General features: G+C 36.0%; 2 protein-coding genes across 2 annotated transcripts in view; both read left to right on the plus strand.

Annotated features, from left to right (window-relative positions):
• Positions 1-286: 286 nt before the first annotated feature.
• On the plus strand, positions 287-20951 carry LOC118732997. Its single transcript, XM_036462144.1, has 8 exons — positions 287-1317; positions 3353-3528; positions 8730-8819; positions 15156-15296; positions 16529-16746; positions 18024-18337; positions 18522-19312; positions 19418-20951. Exons 1-8 carry the CDS (start codon positions 467-469, stop codon positions 20491-20493), a joined length of 3657 nt encoding a protein of 1218 aa, XP_036318037.1. The 5' UTR covers positions 287-466; the 3' UTR covers positions 20494-20951.
• Positions 20952-21137: 186 nt separating this feature from the next.
• LOC118734429 (putative leucine-rich repeat-containing protein DDB_G0290503) overlaps positions 21138-22046 on the plus strand; it is a 5907-nt gene continuing 4998 nt past the window's right edge. The window contains exon 1 of the mRNA XM_036464150.1: positions 21138-21161. Coding sequence (XP_036320043.1) covers positions 21138-21161 — 24 coding nt within the window. The remainder of the gene's footprint in view (positions 21162-22046) is intronic.

A 22046-nucleotide genomic window follows, 5' to 3' on the forward strand; every position in this document is an offset into this window, starting at 1 on the left:
TAAATTAAGTCCCACAAATCGAGGCTATAATTTCCGTATAACTATTTTTGTTACTGTAAGTATATAACTGAGCTATCGCATCGTAAGTTTCAAATAACCGGGATAAGCAGAAACTATCGTTATTTTCATTTGTCAATGAATGCCACTTAGAAACACGAAACTTTTTATTACATGAAATATCTGCTGTTGAGATTTATTTTTTATGTTGTTAGTTTTTTTTTTTAGGTTATTACTAATTTCACAAATCAGTACCTACATATGTAAGTATGTATATTACGGCGTTTCATAAATAAATGTCGAATAGCAATATCGCGTGCATTTGAATATTGGTAATTTGAGTGCGAATAAATAAATCATCTGTGATTGTAAAACGACCAAAAATCGGTTTAATAGCAAAAAACACACACTTATAAAAATATACAAACATATTTGGCAGCGTTAACTCGAGCTTGTTGAAGTACATATTATGCGCGAGAATTGCACGGTTCCGAATGTTTTTCGTGTTGCATCCACCCAAAATGTGAGCGGCGATGAGCAAAAGCAAGAACAGTTATTAATTAATTCCTTAACTTCGCCAAAAAACACAAATGCGAACAGCGCCATTGGCGATTTAAAGGATCAGCCGCAGCCAACTTTTCCAAAAGACAACAACGGTAATAACATAAGCACTACACAAAACACCACAACAAATCACACAATGCAAGCTTGCAACATTGCGCGATCCTCCTTGTTGCACAATCACACGCCGCAGCTGCACAAACTCACCGCAACGGCGTCAATCGAACGAGCAAATTTCGGTGGCAGCGTCACGCAGACTGGACGTAGAGAACAATTTCAACAACAACAACAACAACTGCAACAACAAAAAGCACAGCAATCGGTTTATGGCACACTGCCGCGCTCAATGCCAGTGGCAGCCAGCGTGCAACAACACAACGGCAACACAAGTCGAATGAATGTAAACGGTATTGCCACATCCGGCGTCATTAACACAATTTCGGGCAGTCTCACTTCGGCAGCGTCGGCGGCGGCGGCGGCGGCGGTGGCGGCTCGGGCCGACCGCAATGCCAACCAGAGCAACTCATCGATAACAAGTGATTTGAATGGCGGCTACACTAGTGCGCATTCGAATTCGCATAAATTAAATGGCATTCAACCGCAGGCGATGAATCGATCTCGAGAATTCATCGTAACGAGGCCAAGCGGCCGCATGAGTCAATATCAGCAGCAGCGTATGCGCCAGTATGGAAATGGAAACAGCTTGCAACGTTACGGCAACGGTGGCTATTTGTGGATATTGACACCTGTTGCTGCAAGGTGAGTAGCCACATTGATTTTACGACATATATGTACTTAATTTGATGTTATGTTGGCTTTGCATTTATTAACTGATAAATTTATACATAAAAGTAGGTACGCACATAGGTATGTAATTGAAGTCTACTTTTTCGCTTTTCGCTTGTTACTCATAAAAATTATGCTAATCAATTATCGCATTCTCGTTTGTATGGTCAAAGTGTTTTCCGCTATACATACATATCTACATATGTGCACATACATACACAACTACGTCAAGTCTCAATTGATTCCTCTGGGAGAAAATTTTAATTAAAGTGGTGGGAAATGCATTTCATTCAACATAAAAAATGTGTTAATTAAATTCCACAAAATTCAAAAATAGGCAGTTAGTTACGCTCACAAACAATTCCGACGTCAGTTACTACTATCAACTTTGTCCCAGTTACAGGAGTTAATACTCACATTTCTAAAGGGTAAAGCAGCAAAAAAAAACGATGCTTGCATTCACTGCCAGACAAGGAGGATTAAACAAGCAATTTTTAAGCAAAAAACAAAACCGACTTCAATTCTTACATACAAATTTAAGAGTACCGTTAACCTCTTCGTAATTCAATGATCGGATCTAAACGAAGTTATTGTGGTACCGGTTGTGAGGTATCAACTTTCCTTTAAAAAGATATTTATAGAAATCGGTTAGCGTGGTCCAAAGTTATGCGGTAGCATACATATACAAAAAAAAATCCTACGAAATTAAAACCTTCTCCTATTTTTGAAGTTTGTTAAAAAGAGCATATGTATGAATGTGTATACATCGGTATGCTCTAGGGCACTGACTGTCAATATATGTACTACTATCGCCGTTTAAGGTACAAAACCGCGTATCGTCGTTCTGCAAAAAACCGTGTCACTGACATTTGTTCCTAAGAAAGCACCACATATCAAGCCTTATCCACTCGTACCAAGCTATCCTTTTATAATACTAGCCTAAAATGGGACTACTTTATAAAAGAGAGAACCGTTTTGCATTAAGGCAGTTTTTACTATATACTCTAAAATTTGGACAACCTCACATATGCGGTTTTGGATTATCTTGATACGCGGTTTTATATTTTAAGCGACGATGTGTATATTTGCAAATTTCCTGAATGTCGCAATGATGCCAGGAATCGTATCACACTATACGAGTGATGCGGCCTTTGAGATAGCCATCAGTTCCGCCTGAAAACCCGCAGTGGTTAGGAAGGCGGAAGCTGAATGGTATACCTTATTGTTACGAATAAACCCTACCATCAACTCTTTTGACAAGTTTTCTTCCATCCGTGTAAACATGTATTGCGCCCCCGAGTCTTGGGCGATTAGGAATTTCTCCCCTTTTTACGAAATCCAGTGGCGCTCGCTTATCCTGCTTATTGCGGCCTTGTACAGGTGTACAGTAGAGCGCACTTTGTTAATTCGACTAACTTCGTAAACAGCTGGCGTCAGAGCAGCAGTGTGGAGGTCCCACGTTTTGCTGGAAAACCTTGCGTTAAACCGCTCATAGCGTAGGCCTTTTTCTCTTCCCTTAGAACGTTGTTTCCTTCTCTGAGCGCTTCCGCTTTTGGAAGTGAGCCTTAGCCTTTTCCTGTATATATTTTTTGATCTAATAAAAATATTTTCCTTCAAAAATCTTCAAAACGTAAGATTACGATGCGTATTTAATTTTAAAATTTTCTATCTATTTTGTATTAAGGTGCGTGATGTGGCATAAATCGGCGATTTAAGAAAAAAGTCTAAGAGTCGGTTACTCAATGTCTGGTTAACATTAACTGCATGTTCTTAACAAATGTATACCAGGAAGTCGATAACAATGTTTAACCTGTAGTTAGGGATACCCAGACATTTATTTACCGGCCCTAAAGGGGTTAAATTGCACGAACGATGATTGTATGCACATACAAGTAGTCCATTATAAATCGACTTTATTAAAAATTGCAAATAATATTAATTCAAACAACCCTACCCAAACGATTAGCATTAAATATCTAATTAGTATTTTCACTATTTTCTTTTTAAGCATTTCCGTTGCCATCGTTATGGCTGCAATTGCTGGTCCGCAGTGGCTTTTCACCGAGGAAAAACTGCCAAATGCCAATTACAATGGCACAGCTAATTTCAATATGATGGACGATGGCGCTTACATTACAAAATACACGAAATCTAGTCTGTGGATATTATGCACCGCTTTACAAGGTACATACTTACTTAAAAAAAAATACAAAAAAATATTCTCTCCAAAATGAAGATTGATGTTTCTTATTCTGCAAGATAATATTAATTTTGTGCGAGTATCAAATTTTAGCAAAAAATACTTGTAAAAACATTGCAGTGGAACGCTTAAATATTTGCTAGCTTTCAATTACACGGTTCAAAAAAATTTCATCTTATAGATTTGTTGATACTGATTTCAAGTAAAATTTCTAGCAGTTTTTGGCGAAAAAAAAATTAATGTCGAATTCAAAAAAAATAGTTTCAACGTAGCTTTTCCGAAGAAAAAATCCAATTCGTGTAATTCATGTCGCTGAGTTGAGTAGAAAAAGAAAAAAAAAATTATTAAATAAATATATCACAAAAGTTGCCTTCAGTGAAAAGCGGATAAAATATTTGTTAAATTTTCTGCAGTTCCTTTCTCTAAGAGTACTTTAAAGTATTTTTCTGTTGCTACTCCCTCCAAAAACTCTTAAGCCAGTGTCACACGATTGGTACAATACAGCGAACTTCTATTGAAAAATTTTAACAATTTTTTTTTTTTTTTGTGATTGGGATAAAGAAAAACACTTGTGCATTCACACGATTGAGATACAATTAGCACTCAATTTTGGGCAAATGCCTAATCGTGTGGCACTGCCTTTATGGCTTCATTTATAAATTATAAAATAGATTTGAGGAGCTTTATGAGCTGAAATTTTCAAACAAATTTTCGATTTATGAAACATACATTATTTTTTATGAATAAGGGTGTTAGTTAATATCTTTTCGAAGGTATTTAATCTTTGAAATCTTATTTATATACCTATAACTCGATTCTATGTAAATATTGTCCACTTTCTTTAAAGGTATATTAATTTAGTATTTACTTTATCAGTTTAACGGATAAAATTTTTCAAATAGGTGGCAACCCGCTACAAAAAACTTTCTGAAACATAGTTTTTAGTTTGACACTCATATTGCAATATTTAATTTATCAATTAAATCAAATTACATTTTCAAACAGGTGTTTTTTTCTTGGGAAAAAATGAAGTCCAAATTCACTTTTTTTTGGTTTTTAGTTTCTTAAAACCTAGACATGCCAGAAAAATTTTGTGAATGGACTTGATGGAGCATAAAAAAATATATAACATGAGGTCAGTCCCGTTTTCGAGATGAAATTCAAAGAAAATATTACATTGATGCCTGTATTTATGGTAGTATTCGATGTCTCAACGCGATGCGAAACTGCCTTCCTAGAAAAAAAAAAAGGATTTTCATAGTACGTGCGTATAAAATAGAAATGAAAGCATACTGCTGCCACTGCTTACGACTGTATGAATGAAAAATCAACTGTTTCGCTATCTAATAAAGAATTTGCACTGAAACTAGATAAATGAATGAGATGGTCTTAAAACTTTGTGGTGGCAACTTTTTGGTGTGGCTCCAGCAAAACACACAACTAAATAAGCAACAAGAAATAGAGAAATAAAGCATCAGAAAGTTGTTGAAATCTGATTTCATCCCCGGTAATAATTTTCACATCCGTCAAAATCGACAACCAACAAACACACACACACACACAGCAAACAGCAATGAGAAATGGAATAAGAATAAATACCAACTTACAAAGTTGTAAAACTACTGGTGGGGGGGTAGTGACTGACGCTGCTAGACGAATGCCACCATTCTGTTCGTCTTCGCAAGTGAAGCACTTGTCTACCACTACCCCGAGGCGTTCGCTCGCTCACTTGACAACTGACTGAAAGACATCGACAATTACTGACGATTGCCGCGGCAATAAAATCAACCGCAGTGACATAATTTTTGTCACTCCTCTTCCGCACTGCTTTGCGCTTTGCTGCTGTGCGGAAGTGCGATGTTGCACCAATATAGAATTATATGTATGTAGGTACTAATCGACAGAAAATTATTTCCGTTTCCGCTTTGCTTCTAATGTAATTCACAAACACCTTTTAAATATTTAAGAAATTTAAAATTTTTACGCTTCCCTCCGCGTAGTGCCACAATACATAGAGTCATAGAAAATTTGTTATTATAAAAATATTGAGCAAAGTAAAAGTACGAATATGAATGCAAACACAAATTAGTGGAGAAGACACAGTAACCACGACTTTGTCAATATAAATAACAATAATTGATAATAAACTCGATTTCGATAAGCTGAGCAACCGCGATTTCGGCTTTGCCGTTAATAAATAAATGGCCTACTGCCACTCATTAGGAGGCCAGTGATAGCAGAATTTTTCTGATAGCATCCCTCACCGACACGTCATGAAATATCTAGCTGTTCTCTCTTCCAGCAACTTAAAAAAAGTCTTATATGTGCAATCGTCGTTATTTATGCCAGGTGATACCTCGAAAGCAATTCCAGCGGCAGCAGTCAACTTCAAAATAAGTGACACGTGCACCTTTAAAATATTAAATGCGCACAGCCGCAAGCTTCAGATTGGCATATCTTGCGATTGTGCTCGTGTGCATACGTTCTCATATAAAGTACTCGTACATGGGTATGTACATTAGGGTGGTCCAAAAACAGTAAAGTCAGAATTGTAGTGCGCTCACCCCCTAGGATTGTTTTATATGGAAAAAGTATGCCCATATTTATTATTTTGAAATCAAAAAAAAAAATGGAGGACGCTCAAAGCGCTCAAAGTTTTCCTTGTACTTTTATATGGGGGAAGAAAATTTTTGTAGTAATGGTATAGAATTCTTGAAAATCAATATTTTTCGATCGGAAAACTCTGGTTCTCTTCAGTAGACTTTCAGTAATAATACCAAATTGTTTATTTAACAATATTTTAATACAAACGATTTTTTATTGGTCCCTCCATAGAACTTTTCGGGGTTTTTGTGGGTTAAAAATGATTAAATAAACAACTGGGTATTACTACTGGGAACCTCTTGCAGATAAACAGTCTCCGATAGAAAAATATTGATTTTTAAGAATTCACGAAATTTGTTTTTTCCCCATATAAAATACAAGGAAAACTTTGGGCGCATTGAGCGGTATAGAACAATCCTAGGGCGTGAGAGCATAAAAACTTTACGACTTTACTTTTTCACATGCATTTTTGGACCACCCTAATGTACATATATATGCGTGCATAACCGCTTAAATAGCTTTCATTCATTTCAAGTTAATTATCATTTTTTTTTTCTTTGTTGAAAATTATCGCTTCCGCGGTTGCTCTTTTAATAACAACTCACTTAATTGCATTTTTGATAAGCTGTCTCGGTTTTCTCGTGGTTTGTTTTCGTATAATATCTGATTAATTTCTTTTGTTGCAAACCGCTGTCAAGGACACTTGACGCATTTCAGGTAGCTTGAAGTCGATATGCCATTTAAAAGGATGCTATGACGCTTTGCGTTTTACTTGTGTTTGTTCTTTTTCGTGAAAAACTATTTTGGTTGATTTAAGCAGACTGCTTAACTGAGTCATATGACTTATAATTGCCTTTTGATTTGTTTGTGTTACCAAGAAAGTGGAAGCCTAGGTTTTATGACTACGTTCCAAATGCTCTTTTTAGTGAGTATTGGCAATTTCCCGGTCCTTTTGTCTACTATTTCCTTCAGTGAAAAGAAGAAAGTAGAGCCAAGCTTTCCGAGTCGCGATATTCCTAAAGCTGGACAGTGGCACCTGAGTTGTTATAGTGTGACTTTGGAGTTACCTTCGTCACATACCGAGTATCTATTATTCACTATGTGTCAGTCGTAACTTTAACGCGCGAGATAGCGCGAAACATTGTCCGCTAAATAACTCACATCCAGCCTTGGAAGTGCTGGAATATAGTTGGCGTTGATGACAATATTCACAAGTTATTTATAACATTTTAGAGACGCTGCCATTTCGACTGCTTTGGTTGCAGCATAGATATGGCTGATTCAGTATTACGGAAGCTTACTTGGCTATTCAAACCCATGTTCGGGACAAAATACAACAACTCCTCTGCTTATTTCAAACTCCATCCGTAGAGAAATTATAGGTTTCGTGTTTGGATCAGGGTCCTTTCTTCCACCTGTCTTACTCTATTATGATGTGTGCTCTTTTTGACCCGAGGAGCTACATAAACTGATCTACCGATTATAGCAGGTAAATTCCTGTGTACAAATGAGATTTCTACCCCGAATTATTCGATATTATATAAGTTTAGAAATTTATCTAGTACAGTCGTGGATCCTTTGTTTTATGTACCGCCATAACAAGAAGCCATAGATCATTATTGGTCTAATGACTGCTGTGTAGATCAAATGCGTGAATCGAAGGAGAGGGGATAAGCCGTCGTACAGATTGTGTTTGTTTTGATTGATTGTCGTCTGTACATAAAAACTCCAAATATTTGGTTAAAGGGTTAAAGAGTTAGAATACTTTTCCCAACTTGCATGGAGACCAGGTTAACATTTTATACTTTTTTTATGAAATGTAGCAAACCTGTGTTCTCTGGATTTACTTTAAGCTTTCCCTCCCTAATAGGGAGTCCCTAAGCTAGTTGTGAATTTCTTTCAATCGAAAATTTCACCCACCCGAGATGGCAGTGAAAGATCTAATAGCCTTAATTCTCAACTTGAGTAAGATCTTGTTGATTACAGGCGCCCACATTAACGGGGATAGAACAACTCCCAGAAAAGTGCCTCTGCTTACCTTGCTCGATGTCTTCGTCAAACCCATTTCAACCTTCACTTTTTGGTAATTTAAAAATTGGTAATTCAGTGAAATATAGTAGAACTAACTGCGACTGAAACCAGGCCTTCCAATTATTCCCAGATTAGGACTATATTGAAAGCTCCGGATATATTTATATGTTAAAATAAATTTGCTTATGCTACAATTTATTCAAAAACGCAACTAAACAAAATCATTCAACTTTTTATCTACATACATTTCCGCTTTTTTCCATTTCAATGCAATTCTTCACTTTCACTTAATGGAAACATACAAAAAAAAACCAACACCAACATTTGCACGTCTAAAAAATACAAACCATTTAACTGTACTTGTGGCATTCGACTAACAATGCAATAATAATAAAATAATGACAATGAACAACATGGACGACAATGTTAACAACTTGCAATACATTGCCACTGCACTGCACAAACAACCCCCCCGCGATGAAATGAAAATGTGCAAAATAACCACAAAAATAAATAAATAAATAAATAAAAATCGCACAACATAAATTAGGAGTCGAGACATACAATTGCATAAAAATTGACTACTTCCCCAAGGAAGGCTACCAGCCAGATCCGCACGATTCAACTCCTGCAATACCATGTAAGTGGATTTCAGTTTATGCTCCGATTCTTTTTGATATGTATGTGTGTACATATGTATGTATATAGTTTGTGGTCTATGTGCACTATTACTAGTACTTGTTATTGTATAGTAATATAAGTGCGTATACAAAAAGTCTATATGCATGCACTTGAGTGTGTTTGTATGTATGTATGTATGTATGTATGTATGTATGCCTGTAAGAGTGGCAGTGAAATGAAAAAGGAGTGACATCGTATCGTCGTGGAATGCGTGTTTGTTGTAACATATTTTTTGTTTTTATTCCTTAGTTGCTCGACACACATTGTCCTTGCATGGCAAGTCCTATATGCATGTAGCGTGTCCTTGTTACTGGAGCATGTCTGTGCGAAACCTGCTCGTGTCCTAGAGATATTACAAATTTGTTAAATTTTTTGCTGTGTAGCTTGGCTATGGTCTGTGTGTTCTCAAGTGGCAGGGTTTTTTGTTAATTATAAAAATGCTTTAAGTTTTTGCTGTAATACCCATTGTACTTATCTAAACCTTTGAGTATTATATATATAAATCGAAATTAAACTGAAACTTATCAAACTCAAAAGCGTTGAAGCTTAAATTGCTAAAACCCCATTTTTTTAAAGAACTTTTCACCATAACAGTGCACTAGAAAAAAACTAACGGTTAACGGAAACTAGATGACTGTGTGCATAACGAAATTTTGGAATATTAAAGAACATGACTTGGATAAGTGTTGTAGAGGTAGCACCTCAACATTTTGAACAGTTTTGGCTACTTATCTTTGTTTGTTTAATTTTCATTACTTTTATATAAAAGTATGGCTCTTTATCTAACAAATACCACAAAAATCCAAATTTCAGACTTTGTACAAAAATTCCACAAAACTTTACATCCAAATTCCAAGCATTTTAAATTTAATTTTTAAAATTATTTTTTATGCAGTTTATAGCTTATTAAATTCTAGTGCAATAAAAAGCAAGTTTAAAGTTGCAAAAAAATCGCGTTGATTTTTTATCATTTTTTAACTGATGGTGTTATGCATTTTTTTCCATACAAATTAATTTTTTATACGGAAAAGAGTGCATAACACCGTCAGAAAAAAAATTATCAAAAATCAATGCGATTTTTTAGCAACTTAAACTTTGTACTAGATTTTAATAAGCTATTAAACTGCATACCAAAAATGAAATTAGAAATTCTAATTAAAATACTTGGAATTGGGATGTAAAGTTTGTGGAATTTTTTAAATTTTTGTACAAAGTTTCAATTTGGGACTTATATGGTTTTTTTTTTTAGATAAAGAGCTGAACTTTAATAAAAAACTAATGAACTTTAGAAAAAGCAAAATAAATTTAGTTAAAACTTGTAAAAATGTTGATGTGCTATCTTTTGTCGCGGGCTGTATATGTACGTTGACACAGCCAAAAAAAAAAAATAGTAAGTGAAAAAAAAAAATTTTTCAAAATTTTTTATGATGCAGTAATGCATCTGGATGTTTTGAGAATTTCCGCATCAAAATTTCAAATTAAAATTTCAGAAATATTGCCATTAGGTTTTTCTTGCCGTAAGGTAAGGTACCTGTAATTAAATCATTGGTTAAAATTAACCAAAGAAATATCTATGGAATTTTGTGTAAAGTTTAACTAATGATTTAACTTTACTTTAAAGTATATAAGTTAACGGCCCTTAGCAACATTTCACTCTCAGCTAGCGATATGAACGTACAGTAGAATCCGGTTGTAACGATTTCCAAAGGACCGGTGAGAACTGCTCTTTTTAATTTATTTTTATATTATTCTACTATAGGACATTTTTGCGCACTAACCAACTGCCAAAACATTTCATCTATCGAAAGCATATTACTTAAGAATTTTTTTAGAGCAAAAATGCAAAATTTTATTTAAAATGAATCCAAAATTAAAGTCTGTCGAAAAAAATTCGAATGAAAAAGACAAACGTCGTTATAGACGCTTTATGCGCCTTCGATGTTCAGTCACTGCATAACATGTAACAACATGTTGTGCCAAGCATCTCATTTTCTGTAAATTGTTAAAGATTTCGTCGTTCCAACCGTTCAATTTATTCATAAAAGCTTAAAGCGGAGTCGTATTAAACGGATGAACTTTCATAGTAATTTGTATAAAAACCAAACTTGAGGTTGTATTTACGTCGCTAGAGGCGTTAGGTCGTTAATGCGCAGTCGTTATAAACGGGTTCTACTGTACATATATAAAAATAAAGTATTTTTTTTTATTCAGGGAAGCACAGAATCTCACAGCTTTGAGCATGGCAAACGCTAATACCCATCTACCCAAAAATACGCCACCATCGACAGCACGTGAGGATATCTACATATGTATGTGTGCATGTTTGTGCATTTACCCATGCAAGCGTTACTTTGCATACAAAGCTACATATTTGTATAAGCATAAAAGTAGAAGCGCCCGTTGGCTTTTTAGTTGGTCAACGCTCTATTTTGGGGTTACTCGGGCGTATGAGTAACATTGCTGCAGGCCATAGCTCTATCAGACACTTGATTGTCGTTTCCAATCAATATCCATAGAGTACTAGGTACATTATAACAAACATATGTATGTATGTGTATGTATAGATTTTTTTTTAGCTTTATGTGAAAATATATAAAATCATCGTAATTAGAGCGGAAGTGTCAACACTCTTCAGTGTGCAAACATACATATATACGTAGGTACTTAAGTGTGCACTCATATCTATCTACATATATAGTCAAGCAAAGCATGTACAAAGCAACTAAGCAACGGGTGTATTTGTGTTGCTATTAGTGGTTTCCCCACTTGCAATTCTTGTCGTGTCATTGTGTGTGTCACGTGAAGTGTGTGTTCATTCACACCAGCACGCTTGACTAGCACACTCATATGTATACATACTTACCTTCATATACATAAGTGCACAAACAGTGTGCTTGAATGTTGCTCAGGTATGAGAGGCACTTGCCTGCACGTGTGACGTCGGTTTTATGCCTTTGCCCATTTGTTTATTTAATTCAATTTAGCGAGACACAGAAATACAATAATTTGTTTGATGCTGTTGAAAAAAGAGTAACGTGAATGAGCTCAGCAGACTTGCATGCATACTTATAGACGTATGTAGTACAAAATTAACGTTCAGTTCACTGTAAATCCACTACTTTACAGCTACCTGCCATTTATATTTCAATTATTTTTTGTGACCCGGCTGTCCGCTGTAGATGAATGGAAATCGAATAAGTTTAGGCCTACAGTTTTACGCCGACTCCGAACAGCGATTGTATTTGAATGAGAAGCTGTTTTTTCATGACAGAAATACATACACTTGCAGATTTGCCATTTTCTTCCCACGGGCGACTGCTATTAGAAAAAATTTATTCTTTTTTTTTGATATTAGTCAGTAAGAACTTTGTTTCATTGACTTTGTGAAATATCTAAATAAATAAATAAACCAGGGCTTGAATCCGGGCCCTGCGAAATGTTACCGCGCACGGCTAACCACTATACCACTATACACCACAGCGGCTGCCATGAAACTGTAAAAAATAGTATCGTAAATACAATAATTTCTGGAAGTCTGGAAGAAAAAGGTCGTAGATTTCTAATAAAACAAAAAACCTGTTTGTTTACATTTGACTTCGATTATTTAGAACATGAAATACCTTATAAGTCTCGAAAGGTGTCGAAGAAATTTCGATAAATACCGGAAGCTTTCGACGGCACCCGAACATTCCGAATAAATTCCGCAATGTATCGAAAAATTTACGAAAATTTCCGAAAAAAACACTAAGTATCCCGAAAACTTCCAAACAAATTTTAGAAACGTTCCGAAAAAATTCGTGCAAAAAATTTCCGAAAATAAAACCCGAGGAATCCCGGAAGCAGATCGTTGGGGAGTCGTGAAAAAATCCCGAGAAAGCATCGAAAAATCACGAAACATTTATTTTTAAATTAAAAGCAAAAATTACGGGTTAATTCTGCTCATCGAGCATACCGAGTTGCCTTTTATTGTGGCTTAAAATAAAAATTAAAACATTTTTTTTGCATTTATTTATGTACAGTGTCTAGTTGATTTTTTTAGTGACTGGACTAAACTCGACAATATTACGTGGCTAGTTGTTTTCGTCTCGATATATTCAATTTTGTCACAAGAAAAGTTCACTTTTTCACACCGTGTACCGACCGTGGGTTTACTTTTTATTTTAATGTAGCTAAAATAGGTTTCGCATAAAAGCTAATTTGGACCGTAAGTACCAATCTTACAAATATCTCAACATTTGCGCCACCTACCGGGTACAACTTTGGCTTGTATAGCTAAGCCGCCAGTTCTTAACGGGGCTCAATTAGACTCGAGATACTTTGGGATACCGCATGGAGGTGCAAATTATGCCTAATTTTAATGGAAAAAATACCCCATAAAAATAATTAACATTTAAAAATGTTTAAAAAATAAACTGAGTATTGATTTTCTAGTATTCTATACAATTTCTACGTAATATTTAGTTTCCTTTTTAAAATACTAGGCAAAACTTTCATTGCTCTGAACGGCCTGTAAACTTTTTTATTAATAAAAAAAAAAAAAAACAGGGGTACTCTTTTCGATGTAGAAAAGTCCTAGCAGGTGAGAGTATTAAAATTCCGACTGTACTTTTTTATGGACCACCCTAGTATGCATGCAAACCTGTATGTATGTATATATAAATAATTTATTTATCTCCATCTGTATGTATGTATTTCATTTAGTACTTATTGTTTCGCAACATTTTACTGCACGTACCTTTGTTTGTAGGTATGCGAATTCCAAAGTTCACTGTCACTGTTGGCTGAATCCAAGTAACCAAACTCGCAATTATATGGAAACCTCATTTAAAAGGCTGTTTAAAAATTAATTTTTGGTTTTTGGCTATTCGCTAATTTCCAAATGATTGCACGGCTAAATGGATTGCAAAATTAGAAAAAAAAAACACACACCAAAACAAATGTATGCCAATTATAGTTAAATCTGCACTGACAAAAGAAATTAGGCCAGTTTGTTTATTGGACTTTGAATTAATTTTTTGTATGTTTTGCTATGAATGTGCTTGCATGATCACATATTTATGTTGATGCCATTGTTAATATTTGAAACGATGTGCTTTGCGTTTAGACAAATAATAAATGAGAAAGCGAAATTTCATATAGCTGGTCAATGTATTTTGTAATTGAAGACTGAGTGCGGCTCGAAACCAAAAAAACCATTGATGTGGTACATATGTAAGGTTCTACTAAAAACCGCCTAAATTTATTAGTTGCGCAGTGTATATACTCGTAATAAAGTAGTTTTGCATATTTTCTCAAATAAGTCCATTAATTTTTGACAACAATGGTGTTGTGTATTTACTTCCATACAAAGTATGTTCGACAATTTTTATTTTATACGGAAGAAATGAGCAACACTTTCAACAAAAAAAAAAAAAAAAAAATGAAGACACTACAAAACTGCATAATCAAAAATCTTGAAATATTTACGTAAATTTATAAAATTGTTTCTATACAAATATTGCTCAATGATTGAAACTTGAATTTACTTTTTTTGTTAAAGAATAAAGTATAAACTTTTTTATAAAAATAAAATAAATAAAATTAAATAACAAAAAAAAATATTTTTACAGCTTTTCAATAAGTGAATATGTCAGTAAAAATAGTAAAAGTTATTTAAAACAAACCAAATTGCATACAAGTCCATTCCAGCAGCTAACAAGCATAAGCCACGGGTCAAATTTTTTTCCAAGACTATTTTATGCATATTCCGGAAACTATGAAAATCAACTAAAAAGCAAAAAACAAGGTTTAATATTTTTCAAAAGCCTTTACTTTAATACCCATTTTGTTAAGTTGGAAAATTTTGACCTCGGCCCATATATTGACTAATAGAAACCGCTTGAGATTCCCAAAACTCCCTTCCTTTTGTAGGCCTCTACGAGTATAAATGCAATGTTTCCTCCGAAATTTCAAAAATATTTGTACGATATTTAAATAGAAAATATGCACACAAATGCATAAGTGCGATTGTATGTATGTACATGTGTATGTATGCGCGTATTTAAAGGAAAATACATCAAATACGCATAGAAAAGTTGCCATTAAATTTTTAGTTTATTCCTTTAGTTCTACATCATTTATATGTATTTGTGATGCATGTGCTTTATTGCATGTTTATGTTTACGCAGAAGCGTATAGAGTACCGACTCTACCAATAACTAGCTATGAAATAATTTATTGATAGAGTAAATTTACATACATACATACATACATATGTACGTATGTGCGAAAATTATTACTGCAAAATATTTTACAGACACCGTCACGAAGTCATGTCCTCTTTTCCTGGCATCTGGTATTTTTCTTCTAATCAGCTTTATCGTCTTCCTCGTGCCAACATGTTCACATCAGAATAATTTATATTACTTCAGTGCAGGAATAATGTTTATTGTATCAGGTGAGTTATATATACATGCATATGTATATGCATAGTGGTATACATATGTATATGGTTATAAACATACTTACACATACGCAAGCGTGCAACGCAAGTACTTGAAGGTAAATCAGAATTCTTATTTCAAAATGCGAAAAACAAAACAAAAATTACGAATAAAAGCAATTACTCCTCCTACATTTGTATAGTATGTACATATGTTTTAGTTTTTGAGGATTACATTTTTTATTATTTAAATAGAAAAAGTATCTTAGATCTGAGGTTCAATTAAAAGAATCCTAGATTATTACATAAGAAACAGCGTCTATGAAGTGCAGAACAAAATCTCAAAAAAAAATCTGTTTATAGTAAACAAATGATTCGTTTGCGGCCAAATCATATATGTTTTTGTTTGAAACAAACACGATTTAGTGAATTTTTTTTTCGCTGTTTCAGTTTTTCTTTTGAATTACACAGGCCTGCGAAATTTAACTTTTTCACCTCTTCCAGTAATTTTGTTATTTTTCCCAATATCTGCATATGTTAAATTCAATACATCTTGATATTTTCTGGGACATCGAGCTTTATTTTTATTGATCACATGCACAATTGAAAATATCATGAAACGCCAAAAATTAATTAATTAAAAATTTAATTTTTACTTAAAAACCCAAAATAGGTATTTGTTAGCGACCTTCCAAATACCATCTTATTCAGACTTTCCAAAAAGCGACCCAGAAGACCCTTTCGGGAGAGAGGTAAAAGGTTACTTGTTCTAAAAACACTCAGGCAAAAACTTGCAAACTTCATATAGTAAAAATAATTTAACCTGAGAATGCCAAACGATTTAGAGAGCTTTCATCCTTAGTTGGAATCATTTAGCCATCAAACAATGACCATAAAATTGTTGCACAGTGCAGTTTAAGAATATCGTTCAGCTTTTTTAAATTACTAACAAATGATGCCAAGTTTTCAAATCACCAAAAATGGGTAAGTGGTGAATTTCGAAAAGTGCTTACCAATCGAGATTCACCACTTACCTTCAAGTTTACAGAATGCATTACTTTAACCTGTGCATGCACATTGGAGGTAAGCGAAAAAGTGTAAAATTGGTTACCCAGTGTATTACTTGGTGTGCTAACACTTAATAAGCCACATTTTATAGTAATTTTAAAATAGTATTAAAATGTTATTTGATACAAAAGGATATATTTTTTTTTGTGTTTTAAGATATTTATTTTTTACCTTTTCAGGTTTATTGATGCTTATCGGATTAATTGCATATATTTCCATCTTAAAAGCCGAGATTGGTTCGAAATTGAGATCGAGATCTACTTTGCAGCCGCCACTTTTCAAGGTCACCTATGGACAAAGTTTCTTTTTGTTCGTAATCGGATTCATAACAACTGAATTTGTGGGACTTTTGAATATTTTCCTCTATATAAGTCTGCATGAAATTGGTTACTACAATGTGAGTATGTCTCAAAATCAACCTTTTCAAAGTGTTTTATATTGCAAAAATATATATATTGTTTGAAACTTCGATTCAAGCGAAAAATCGTTGTGGGAACAGATCCGAGTGAGATTTTTACCCCTTTTGTATGAATACACATTAGGAAAAACTTTTAAAGGCGAATTCTTTCTGCATACATTTCAACCTTGTTTTACATATTCCCTTCTCCTTGCAAACTCCACATCCGTTAAAAACTCAATCAGAAAATTCAGCATGTGAATTGATTTCACTTATCGAAATTTCAACCACAACAACTCCCAATGGTGTATCCGAATTGCCTTTCATGTCAACACTGACATCCGTTTCCTGTTCCGCTTAATATCGTCATACTTTGCATGCATGCATGCATATGTATGTGCATTAGGATGGCCCCAAAAAAGTAACGTCGGAATTTTATATTGAAATAAAAAAAATATTTAGAAAAAACAATTTTTCGTAGAAATGATATAGAATTCTTGAAACCCTGTATTTTTCGATCGGTAAACTTTTTTCTCTTCAGAATACTTTCAGTACTAATACCCGATTATTTAATTAACCATTTTTTAATACTAACTATTTATTATTGGACCCTTGAAAACCTCAAAAACTGCAATGGCGCGCCCTGTAGAAAATCGCTAGTATTAAAAAATTTTGAAATTATAAAAAAACATGAGGTATAAATTTTGCGGTATAGAACAATCCTAGGGGGTGAGAGCAATAGAATTCCGACTTTAGTTTTTCACAGGCATTTCTGGAATTAAAGAATTTATTATATTCAAATGCGTTCGCCAAAAACTTTCCGAAAAATATAAAGATTTACGTGAGCTTATCTCCAAAAATTTAAATATTTTTTTATAAAACTAGTTTTAAAAAAACATTTTTTCCATAATATCAAATAACACGATAGAATGGCTTAAGCTTAAGAGGTGTGCAAAACAATTTCTGATCTTTTTATCAACGGAATCAAAATAAATAGATTTTAGCAAGGGTTTTCACATCGGCCCAGCTCACGTAAGTCTTTATATTTTTCTGAAATATTTAATGAAAGTCTTAAAATATAATACGTTTTATAATTCTCATGGATAACCAGTACCGTTTTTTTTATATGCAGAGTGACGCGCCCTAATATACATTATTGCATACATATATAGTCGTACATAGAAAGATCTATATGTATATATATATTTCAACATATTTATCTATGTAAGTACTACATACATACATATATGGTGAACATCCATTTTCATTTTTAACAGCGCCTGCCCTGTTTCAATATCACGAATCTGCAGGAAAAACTGAAAGAGAGCGAACTTCCCCACAGTCACACCTACAAAAGTTACAAGCATTCTTCATCGTCGGCAACAGTCGCGCCCATTGTGCGCAAACCACAACAGGGCCCCCGGCTAAGCAGCAATAACCTCCATCAAGTGCACAATGTGTGTCTGGCGTCACCCGCAGCCGAAAGGGAATTGGATAGCAAAAAACTGCTGCAGCACATGCCGGGCTTTGTGCCATGCCGCAAACATCCGAATGCAGCAGAGGCATTTGTTAGCAATGAATCGGAGCGCAGGTGAAATATTTTGGCTTTTTCTAATCCCTTAGCATTTGCACATTTATGCAGTGTTTACTGACCGACCACCAACCACCGAGCGACTGACCGACTAACCGACTGACTGACCCAATAACTAAGTGGCAATAAATCAGTTCGCCATTTTTATTCATATGATTTGTTTTCTCTCTCTCTTTCCACACAGGTATTATTTCGAAAAGTCGCATCAACCAAAATGCAATTTGCATTCGAAGAACTTTGCCAAGTCGCTTAATGAACTCTACACCGACTCTGACTCCGGTTTACCGCCGCCGCCTCCTTCTGCTGTTAAAATGGGCGGCACCTCACAAACATTGCCTCGCATGCCGCAGCAGCTCACCCAATTTGGCGACTTCACACGCGACTATCCACTCACCCGCAGTGTCTCGACTACCACAGATATTTATCCCGGCAACAACGCCAGACATACAACACCGCACATTGAGCGCAAAAGCCGTCGCAACATGGCGACAAACACACGACCTCTTGACCCAGCGACACTAAGCGAAAGTGAACGCGACGGCGGTGAAAGCGAGAATGAAAGAAATCAGCGACGGCGGCGCCAATTGGCCGACAGCCAGTCGGACAGTAATTACGATGATGATGAGCCACAGCGACTGTGTGGTTTGAAGCGTGGCATACGTAAGACAAAGGATGAACTTTTTCAGGAGTTTTGCAAGCGCGCTGGAATGCGTCCAAAACCGAAAAACATTTACTTCATTGCCAGTGAAGAAGATGCCATGACGACATCTGACAATGAGACGCAACGACGTCGTCTCTACAAAGCCACAAATCGTTTTGAAAGCGGCCAGCGGAATGGTAATGGGCGAGGAGATTTTGCCAGAGAAAATCGTGTAGCTGATGAGCGAAATAACAGAGCAGCGCAAGACGACGATGAAGGGGAAGGCGGATTTTCGCAAATGCAAGATGACGAAGAACACATTTACGTTATTCAAGGTGAGTCGCTCACTTTAGTCAAGGGTGCTAAAACAAATCCTTTCAGTAGCATATTAACTTCAGAACTTACCTTTTTACCTTTTCTGTTCTTCTGTGAAAGTACAGATAATCCTGAACTTGTGGCTAACCCAACATTTCGTAATTTGCGCCGTTCCTCAATGTTCGTCGAGCCGTCACATCTACGCAAGCTGAACTATAATCTCTCACTGGCCACTTTATACCCGCCCGAAAAGTTCTCGCAGAAAAGTTCCTTTGGCGTCGAACGCAGCGACTCTGCAATCGAAATCTGGCCTCCGCCGCCCAGCTTTAGCAACGGCGAATCGTACTACGCTGCTGCCAAAAGTGCCTATTGTGGTTCGCAAAACCGTCTGCACCAGAACTATCATCCGAACACCCAAGTATACCAGAGCCGTACACTGCCGCGATCGTTTCTAAAAAGTCAGACGAACTCGCAAAATAGCATCGGTTCGGGCTCGCTTCATGCAAGCGCCTCTGCGCTGCATAACAGCTACAGCAGCAGCCATAACCGACTGAACAATTTGATGATGCAGCAGCAACAACCAAATCTTTACTTATCTCAAGCACCAGCCGCGGCTATTTACAACTCGGCTTTCGCTTTGCAATCCAAATCCAATGAGGATCTTATCGCGGCCCAGCCCGGCAGCAACTATGACGAGCGGCGACAACAACGGCCTCAGAGCTCAATAAACCACAATATGAACAATGATAATCGTCTACAACAATCAACAGTGCACTGGCCCGCTGCCATACCGTCCTCACCGTCCGGCTACACGCCCAACTTTCATACAATGCAGCAGTTAGGCGCGCCCGCTACGCGTCCACATCCAAAAGCTCCGCATCTCGCGCACACACTCTTGACGCGTTCATTCAGCAGCAATACCAGCGGCGGCGCAGACAGCGGCATCGGCAGTGGTGGCGGCAGTAGCAGTGTGGTAAGTATGCCACCAAAGTTTCAGCGCGGCTATGCGTTCGATGAGCAGCGACGGCCAAGTGGCATGTTGGGCGAAAACTTTGACCCGGAGGAACTTGAACGCGAACGACGGCGCTCACATGCCAGCATCTACAGTGGCATATCGATGCTGGGTGGCCCAACTGCCACCGGCGGCATCAATGCGAGCAGCGCTGACCACTACGACTTGATTAATGGAACTGCGGTGTGAGTAGCAAATAGGAAGTGCACCACCGCTGGCCAGCTATAAACGAAACTCTTTGTTGGATTGCCTGCTGGCGTGCGGCAGCAAAGGCATCAGTTGAGTAGTATTTGCCGCGAGCGGAGCTTTGTAGAAACAGCGTAAAACGGAAATTGATGATTGTCGATTAGCAATGGTTGTTACGTCCGCCCTACCCTACCACCCAAAAGGCCACGACGGCCGACACTTAGTGTAATTAAAACAGTAACTTAGGAAACAATATTGCACTGCCAGTTTAGAAAGGAATGGACCGTCGAAATGTGTAGACAATTGGCGCCAGAAAATGTTTGCATTCGGAATTCCGGCTTAAAATTAGTGGACTGTAGAAAATTTATGGTTAACAAAATTTAGAGGTTAAGTTAATGCACTGATTTAAAGAAATGTGTTGTAATTTATCTGTTGTGCACGAAATCAAAATAAAACTATATCCATACATATGTATGTACGATTAAAAATGCACTCCACCTTTAAATGAGCTGAGGCTTTTTGAGATGGGGGATTACATAAGGACACCGAATAGGCAAGCTACCAAAAGTCTCTCACGAGTCTTCAAACGGCTTAGCAAAAGGAAACTACAGGAACCGCTGCAATCAAATTGAGGGCATTCTCAATTAATGAAGTTAGCACCAAAGAAGCAGGTAGGTTTATCGCAAAGGGGAACCTCACAAAGAAAACACAAGAAACACAAGAAACACAAGAAAGAGACTCACCTTGTCTGAAGCTTAGTTTGGTATCGAACTTCTGGGATGGATCCTACCTAATTTTCTCGGAGCTGGTTTCGTTGATCAACGCCATTTTACACAGCCGCTTTATCTTCGCGGTGGACCCAAATTCAGACGTCCGAACGTATGGGTAACTCCTTTTCGTGTTTATACATAAATGCTACCCTAAATCCACAAATGGACGGTGCTTGTAAATCCTCCTACAGTGGGTATATTATAAGATTTGGCTTATGGTGAGTATCTAGTTTATGGTGGATTTACCAGATTTCATATAATCCGCAGATTGTTAGCTCCAGCAACTTTTTCCGCCGCGAAAATGTTAGTCACAGCTGGCTATAATCAATGGACAAGATTTTGATATAGTACATACATTAGGGTAAGCCAAATGAATTAACCTAAATAATTTATGGCTTTAAAAGGACATATTTGCTAATAAGAAAATTCTACCATTTGGAAAAATTTTTATTCCAATTTTAAAAAGTGTCGGTGGGCATTTGTAATTGTCCACTTAAACAACATGTAAATTATTATTTTTTTCATTAAAAATGTTATAATTGAAACGTTTGAGATAAAAATTTTGTTCTAGGCATATTCTTGTAGGGTATTAAATTCTCTAAGAAATTAAGGTGGTTGTCTTAGATACAATTAAGAGTATTAAATATGTCAGTAATATTTCTGACCTAGGTATAGTGTTCAGGGTCATTTCTTAGAGAAAGGTTCAATAATAATATTTTTAATAAAAAAAAATTTGTATATGTTATTTAAATGGAAAATCTCAAATGCCCCCGACCCCTTTTAAAA

Source organism: Rhagoletis pomonella, unplaced genomic scaffold (genome assembly GCF_013731165.1).
Source record: "Rhagoletis pomonella isolate Grant_MI unplaced genomic scaffold, Rhpom_1.0 Rhpom_scaffold_00002, whole genome shotgun sequence".
Lineage (NCBI taxonomy): Eukaryota > Metazoa > Arthropoda > Insecta > Diptera > Tephritidae > Rhagoletis > Rhagoletis pomonella.

Coding starts and splice junctions, on each gene's coding strand:
- LOC118732997 (XM_036462144.1), top strand. CDS start 467: ATGCGCGAGAATTGCACGGTTCCGAATGTTTTTCGTGTTGCATCCACC. Junction 3,529..8,729: donor ATTATGCACCGCTTTACAAG/GTACATACTTAC, acceptor AACATAAATTAG/GAGTCGAGACATACAATTGC. Junction 16,747..18,023: donor ATGAAATTGGTTACTACAAT/GTGAGTATGTCT, acceptor CATTTTTAACAG/CGCCTGCCCTGTTTCAATAT.